This window comes from Rhineura floridana, chromosome 3 (genome assembly GCF_030035675.1).
Source record: "Rhineura floridana isolate rRhiFlo1 chromosome 3, rRhiFlo1.hap2, whole genome shotgun sequence".
Lineage (NCBI taxonomy): Eukaryota > Metazoa > Chordata > Lepidosauria > Squamata > Rhineuridae > Rhineura > Rhineura floridana.
Window position 1 is genome coordinate 208409481 of NC_084482.1, and position 8296 is coordinate 208417776.

The 8296-nt window shown below is 47.6% G+C and overlaps 1 protein-coding gene across 1 annotated transcript in view; it reads right to left on the reverse strand.

Moving 5' to 3' along the window:
- The window catches only part of LOC133378910 (zinc finger protein 197-like), a 28883-nt gene extending 20912 nt beyond the window's left edge, over positions 1 to 7971 (reverse strand). The window contains exons 1-5 of the mRNA XM_061613524.1: positions 7594 to 7971; positions 3805 to 4228; positions 3404 to 3485; positions 3001 to 3080; positions 1095 to 1221 (exon numbers count right to left, since the gene is read on the reverse strand). Of these exons, the coding sequence (XP_061469508.1) occupies positions 1095 to 1221; positions 3001 to 3080; positions 3404 to 3485; positions 3805 to 4221 (706 nt within the window). The 5' untranslated portion in view covers positions 4222 to 4228; positions 7594 to 7971. The remainder of the gene's footprint in view (positions 1 to 1094; positions 1222 to 3000; positions 3081 to 3403; positions 3486 to 3804; positions 4229 to 7593) is intronic.
- Positions 7972 to 8296: the final 325 nt, after the last annotated feature.

The following is an 8296-nucleotide window of genomic DNA, read 5'->3' on the forward strand; positions in this document are numbered from 1 at the left end:
GAGCTAAAAATCAGGAGGTTTTTAAAAAATGCTGTGTGTGTGGATATGCGTAAACACATATATACACACACAAACTGCAGGAGGCGTGGTTCTGTACTGGACAAATTACTATCCTGTGAGAGCTGCTCTCCCCTAACCCACCCCATGATAGGCTGCCAAATCTTGAGCTAGCCTGGAAGGAAGGAACGTGGAGTGTTGAAAGAGAGGAAAAGTGCGGATGTAGGGAGGCCTCTTCTTACTGGCCAACTCCCTTCTCCTCTCACAAGGGTGGCCAGAGGGGCCCTCTCCAGAGCTGCTCAGATTCTCATTCCCATCAGCATGGACAACAGTCATGGATGATGGGCAATCTCTGGAGGGCACCACGATATATCCAGGTCCTCTAATGGTCCTTCCCCCCCCCCCAAAAAAGAACAATGTGCTGCTAACCTCCATTCCAGGTCTAGGAAAGAGCATAAATTAAGAGGGACGCTTTGGGCTTCTCTTTCCAAAGCCCAAAATGTCAAATGTTACATCTCGTGAGCTATCTTACAAACCAGAACGGAGCTTAGCTATGCTGTGTTAGCACACAGGGAAATGTTTTAGAGAGGAATTTCAGAGAATTGTCTTGAAAAGGAAATGTGGAGAGAAATATCAAAGCATAAAAGAAATATTTTATGGGGGGGGGGAGAAAAATGAAAAGCAGGTTCTGAAAGAGCATCTTTGAATGCCTGGGCAGATGTTTTCAGGATGGCGAAAGCCTCACATATTTGTGGAAATTTGGGAGCAGTAAAAGCCAGTCTCTTTTTTGAGATTGATGGTTTTTGGCCCCAATCATAATATCCATCGCATCTCTCATGTCAGTCAGCTTGATGGGCAACCAGAAAATGACCTCCCTAACTACTCTGAAACATACCTCTCAAATGATCTGGCCAGTGTAACCCAGTTGGGCCACTATTAGGAGGGCATAATTGGAAGATGCTCGCTCAGAGAAATAACATTAGGTAACTGTCCATTCAAGGTAACTGCAAAGGCGTAAGTATCCCAGATGAAGTATGCCGCACTACACATAATGTTGAATTTCAAAACAGATATCACGCTCCAACGTGGAGCCTTACCAAGACAGGCCAGAGTCCCACAATTCTCCTCCATGACTTCCTTATGCAGAGCTCTCTGGTCAGGATCCAGCAGGGCCCACTCCTCTTCCGTGAAATACACAGCCACATCCTCAAAGACCACTGGACCCTAAATGAGCAACAAAACATTTCCACCCCTAGATAATATAAAGATGATCTACGCCCAACATGCAATAGTTAATAGTTAATAATAATAATAAACTTTAATTTGTTAGTCGCCTATCTGTCCAATTTTGGACACTCTAGGTGACTTACAGCAGCAGCAAGTACAATATACAATACAATAAATACATTACACAATACAATAAATAACCATATTCATCAATTAAAACTAACATCAAGACATCAGTTAAAACATTACAACTAATCTAGCTCGAGTTCCTGTAGGCCTGCCTGAAGAGCCAGGTCTTTAACACTCGTCGAAAACTCATCAGGGAGGAGGCATGTCGAAGATCGTAGGGGAGGAAATTCCAGAGGGTGGGAGCCACTACTGAGAACGCCCTCTCTCTGGTCCACACCAGCCGAGCTGTTTTGGCCGGTGGGACCGAGAGGAGATTCTGCTGGGCTGATCTTGTAAGGCAGCTCAATTGGTGATACTGGAGGCGGTCCTTTAGATAAACCGGGCCGAAACCGTATAAGGTTTTAAAGGTCAATACCAACACCTTGAATTGGGCTCGGTAAACCACTGGTAGCCAGTGAAGGTCTCTCAACACTGGAGTGATGTGTTCCCTGCGATGGCTATGCGTAATCAAGCGTGCCGCCGCATTCTGCACCAGTTGGAGTTTCCGGACCGTCTTCAAGGGTAATCCCACGTAGAGCGCATTACAATAGTCTAAGCAAGAGGAGACCAGGGCATGTATCACTCGCGGGAGAAGCTGTACAGGAAGGTAGGGTCGCAGCCTCTGTATCAGATGTAATTGATACCAAGCTGCCCGGCTCACTGCCGAAACTTGAGCTTCCATGAACAGCTGGGAGTCAAGAATGACCCCAAGGCTGCGGACCTGATCCTTCAGGGGTAATCTTACCCCATTAAACACCAAGTCGATGTCTCCCAACCTTCTCTTATCACCCACAAGTAACACCTCAGTCTTATCAGGATTTAGCTTCAGCCTGTTCTCGCCCATCCATCCACTAACAGACTCCAGGCACTTGGACATGGTCTCCACAGCCACCTCTGGTGAGGACTTAAATGAGAGATAGAGCTGAGTGTCATCCGCATATTGGTGACACTGCAGCCCAAAACTCCTGATGATGGCTCCCAGCGGCTTCACATAGATGTTAAATAGCATGGGGGAGAGGATAGAACCCTGTGGCACTCCACAAGTGAGAGGCCAAGGGTCTGAAACCTCATCCCCCAATGCCACCCATTGGTAGCTGCCTGAGAGATAGGAACGGAACCACCGTAAAACAGTGCCCCCCATCCCCAATCCCTCTAGGCGGCTTAACAAGATACCGTGGTTGACGGTATCAAAAGCCGCTGAGAGATCCAGGAGGACGAGGAGGGTATATTCTCCCCTATCCAATGCCCTCCTCATATCATCTACCAGGGCGACCAAGGCTGTTTCAGTTCCATGTCCAGTCCTGAAGCCCGACTGGAATGGATCTAAATAATCCGCTTCATCCAAGTGCGTCTGTAGTTGTTTAGCCACCACTCGCTCTATCACCTTGCCTAAGAATGGTAAATTAGAAAGTTGAGTTAGTTAAGGTGAGATGGCTGGTCATTGTTCTCAGGACTGGAACCTTCTTAAATGGCATTCACAGCTTTTCTTATCTGAAACTTTAGGAGAAGCACAGAGAAGAAGAGAGATTCACTGAGGCCTGGGGGAGAGGAGGGGACAGTGGCACCCAGGCTGCCCCCAGCCTCTTCCCTATTGAATCTTCCCCCTACCTGATCACATGGAACAGCAGCAGCTTCCCCTCCACCAGAAAGAGAAGGTTTAGTAGGTCTTGCCAACATCATTCCAGCACCTGTGAGAAACAAAATGTGCCCAGAAGCCTTTAGTATATGCTTGTCTCAGAGGATAAACAATGTTTGTCTAACTACACTTGGGTCTTATCTGTTGAGTGGGCTTCCCCTGTTTATTCACAGTTTATACTGCGGTTGTGTGATAAAATATCTCTCCCCATGCGAGCTATTAGCCACAAATCAAAGTGCTGCTTCCCATGTAAAAAACTGTGATGTGATGTAAATAGGAACATTTTTTCAGCTGTGAAAAAGGCTAGAGACAAGATGAAAGGAGTCAAAATTAACAGAGAGAGACCATATGGAGTTACACTTCATTCATCCTTACCCAGCGGCCTCTGTCTTGTGTCTGATGGAGTCCTCTCTGCCTCAAGGAAATCAATTCCTATTTTTGCTAAGAGACCCTTTTCCTGAAACAGCAATAAGAACATAAAAATCAGTGGCCCATCTTGTCAAATATCATGTTCACACAGTGGCCAAGCAAATGCTCTTGCGAGAATAAGAACGGAAGTCATCTAACAGGGAGAAGAAATAGAAAAGGAGTGACAGAGGGAAAACCCTTAGAGGTATTTGCTATCAAGGGTAGTCAACACGGTGCTTTCCAAATGTTGCTGGACTCCCACTCACTTCAGTCCCAGCCAATATCATGGTCAACGATGATGGGAGTTTTACTTTAACATCTGGAGGGCACCACGTTGGCTTTCCCTGATCTAGATGAAACCCTCTCACCTGCTGCTCTTCCTGCTTCTTCTCCTCTGCCTGGCTCAGGAGGAAACCTTCAGCCAGGGCAACTGCTTGGGAACTGGTCTCCGCTCCACATTCCCTCACCCAGCTCTCCATCTCCGGTGGAAGGATCCTCAGGAACTGCTCCAGGATCACCTGATCTAGGATCTGGTTCTTTGTGTGTCGCTCTGGCTTGAGCCACTCACAGCAGAGATGGTGGTGTCGGCTGCAAGCCTCTCGGGGCCCCACGGCTTCCTCACAGAGCAAATGCCTGAACTGCTGGCACTGGACATCTGTGCTGAGGTTGTTCTCCCCTAAGACCTTCAGCAGGTTTCCCTCCTGGAATTCCTCCCCATGGGCCCCAGTCTTGATGGCTTCAGGGCCTCTTTCTGCTTCAGAGGCAGCTGGTTCTCGTTGATCCATCTTTGATCTGTGGGTAAGAAGATACAGCATCTGTCCTATTGATCTGTCCCTTACAACTCCATCTCCTCTGTTCACTCAACCTGTCTCAGCCTTTCACTGAGGCTTCATCCCTTCTGTTAGTTATGTCCTTTTGGAATTATTTTCTGGGGTCTGGGGTGTTGTAGAGAATGAGCTCAGCCATTTATTGTATGAGCCAAAGTTTGATTTCAGGAGGCTTTGGGGATCACTATGCCCAGGCTGAAAGCTGGAGGAGCAGGGAGAGTGCTGGCGAAGCATCCATGAATATGCGGATCATTCCTCCTACCAAATAACCTTTGAGATAAACCCAGTGTTTCGGCCAATATCTTGCTTTGAAGATGGATGTCTGGATGATTGACAACTCTCTGATAGAAGCTCCAAAGGGGACCTGAGGGGAGCATAATCCTGATGACCCCCAATGCTTATTTTTAAACACCCACAGAAACAAGATGAAAACCTTTTAGCGGAAGAGCCATAGCTCCGTTGAGCAGTTGCTTTGCATGCAGAAGGTCCCAGTTTGAATCCCCAGCATCTCCAGGTAGGGCTGGAAGAGATTCCCTGTTTATAATGCTGCCAGTCAGTGTAGAGACCATACTGAGCTAGATGGTCAATGATCTGACTCAGCAGAAGGTAACTTTCTGTATACCCCAATTTATCTCTTTAATCTGGTTCAAGCTTCTGCTGGAGCACTGAATTTTTTTGTAATTGTTTACGAGTACTCAGGCTAATCCCCACTTTGGTTCATTTGGAGTCGAAGGGCGGCAAGGCCCTGGAGTATTCTGGACTACATTTCCTACCCCAAACCCCCTGTTTTGTGACTCATTGTGCCTTCCTAAATACTGTGAAATGGGGACAAGAAGCAAGGACCATCTTTTGGCACTTTTGGAGGAACATGAAGACCCTGAATTAAATGTTATCTCATTTTTTGGCAGATATCCCTCATGCCCAACAGAACAGTCCCATTGCTCAAAGGCAGCATTAGAAAGCAGAACTAGTTTTTCTGAGTGTCAGAAAGAAACACACACACAACGTGAGATCACCTCATACCCAGAACTCTCCTTTTCATGTTGATTTGTACAAGGGAAAGTGTATTTAAGAGCAGGGTTTGAGACCCAAGATGGCGATCTGAGCTCCAACATGTGTAACTACGCTCTCAAGGAACGCAGCGCAGGACTAGACGCCACAGAACGAGAAGGGAGTCTGTGTCTCTGCGCAAACCTTGAGGCAAACAGATTCCTTCCTGCTTTTTGGTCAGAGCTCCTTTATATCCCTTCAGCTGTATTCCAGTGCCCACACCTGGGCCTAGGATAGGTAATCTCTCCTACCTGTCATTCCTTATAGCAACAGGGACCTTTGATCTCTTTAGTTTAAAGTTATGAATGGGTTAGGCCGGGTATTGATGATTAATGCTGCCACACACCCAGTAATTTTGTAACACTATTCTTCTCTTTTCTCTCAATAAAAGAAAGTTTTGCTTTAGTCTGGTTTGGACCTGCATTTCTTGGGTTATACACACACTATTTAGGCACATTTCAGGGCAAAGCACTTGGTTTATCCCTAGCAAAAGATCCCCCTCCTCTCAAGGAGGCGTGCTTAATGGGAGACGTGAGTGGCAGGTTCACACACTCAGGTTCTCAATAGACGTGTGTTAACAATTGGGAATGAAATCATGTATTACTTTGATATATCGATGTTTGAAAGGCCCCCATCAGAGTTCAGATCTACCAATGTCGCTGCTTTCCAATTACCGGTAAACTGGAACACCACACTTCCTGGAGTTTATGACCTCGTTGTGATCAGGAAGCTGATGGGTCTTAGGGTGTGATGTGGAGGAACAGCACCAAGTATCAAATATTTTGGGACTGTCATCATGAATTAATGAAGGGCTAACTTTACCTTTACCCCAGCCGGCGTGAGTGCTGGGGCTATGGAAACGGGGGTGGCTAAGTTGCCCTGTAGGCATTTGGATTGCTCTCTTCATCTATTTACCCTTTTAACACAATACAGTTGCTTGCTTTCAGTCAGGGTCTCCTGCAGTTTGATTTGTTTGATTAAAAGATTTCCAGGTCTCAGTAGCATTTTCTATTTAACCTCAAAAAATCCCTTCAGGCATGTCTGGATCGAGACATACATGTCAGCATGGGAGCCTGAGTAATGGGGACATTAACAAACCTACTTGCACCCCCGGCCACAATTCAAAGTGGTGTCCTGAGAGGAGGTGGAATAAAAGAATTTGGATGGATCACCCGAAGAGGCTGCCTATGCGCTCTCACCTGTGGCTCTGGGGAAACCCTTCAACCAAATGTACAAAGGAGAAGGGGGCTCACCAGATTTCAGAGGGGGCCCCCATGCAGCGCCTGGGAAACACAGAGGCTCATTGAACCCACTGAACTCTGGTATGCTGCTTCTACATACGGGCTCTCCATATCCCACCCAAAATTATCCATTCACATGTCATTCACAGCTTTTGTTGAGGGCAACTTTGAAATAAGCAAAGAGAAGAGAAATTCACTACATTTAAAATAAAATCAAATTTTAAAATGTATTGCACTTCTATTCTAACTTTCCTCCAAGGAGCTCAAGGAGATGTACATGGTTCTCCCCTCCCTGTTTTATCCGCACAACAACCCTGTGAGACAGGGTTAGTTTGAGAGGGACAACGATTGGTCCAAGGTGACCCAGGGAGCTTCATGGCTTGGTGAGGATGCACTAGCTACCTATTAGCTGCCGGGCTAAGTTTAAGGTTCTGGTTTTGGTGTACACAGTCCTATACAGTTTGGGACTAGGATACCTGAAAGACTGTCTAACCCCTTATATACCCAGTCGATCACTGCGCTCTGCAGAAACTATGTTGCGTGGAGGTCCATTCCACACAAGTTGAAATTTCCAAGTTGTCTTCAAGGGCAGCCTCACAAAAAGCACATTGCAATAATCCAGTCTGGAAGGAACCAGAACATGGACTACTGTGGCCAAGTCATCTCTGTCCAAAAGGGGCCAAAGCTGGCAAACCAGCCAGAGCTGCAAAACAGCACTCCTGGTCACGGAGGCCACCTGAGCCTCCAGTGACAATGTTGGATCCTGGAGTACCTCCAAGCTGTGGACCTGCTCCCTCCAGGAGAGTACAACCCCATCCAGAACACATCGATTTCAGTTAATGTGGCCTGATCACATGGACAACGTGCTTGTGACAATGCGGCCAGCAATGTGTCCTCTCAACCCTTTTCCTTATAAAAACTTGTTGAGGGAGTATGACTGAGCAGATCCAGGGTGTGGTTAACACATCATTGCGGGAGGCACCTTGAAAGAGGCAGTAATCTGACCCCTCCTGAAAAAATGGGGGAGAAACACACTCACCCTTCTGCCGGTTCCAGTGTGTCTCCACCTCTCTTTTTCGAAATGGGGGCACACGACACTAGTCAACCCCCAACTCTTTCCACTGCAAAGTCTGGCAGGAACAGCTTGAGTGGGTTTTTAAAAAAAAAAAAAAATTCCCTTCAAAGAGATTTTGGAACCCCTTCCAAGGTTCCAATCCAGCTGCCATCATGTGCACATCTCACTAACTAGGAATGCTTTTTAAGAGGATTGGGGGGAAAGGAAGCTCTGCTCCCTGATGGTGGGCGTTGTGATGGGGATCCCGAAAGGCTCAGCCCAAGAGGCCACCTCCTTATGGGCTAAGGATCACTCCCTTGCCATCTCCTCCCCCCGGCCGCAGGGGTCTCCCAGCCCCCTCCTCGCCCCCCTGCCTTGCAGCTCCTCCTCTGCACCCTCCCCAGCAGCCCTGGGACTCCCCTTCGCCCAATGCACAAGGGGGGAGAGGGGCTCACCAGACCCAGAAGGGGCCACCGGGGCTGCAGCCCTTGGGAGAGAGAGGGAGGCAGGAACCGCTTTACCCCCAGGGAAGATCCAGGCAGGAAATGACATGCAGAGAAGGGAAGGTGCATTTCCCTTGAAGAGCACAGATGGGCCCCTCCCCTTTCCCTCTAGGAATCTCACTTCGCTCGTTTTAACCCTTAGAAGACCATGCAGCTGGGTCAACTCTCAAAGCAAGCAGCCAAGG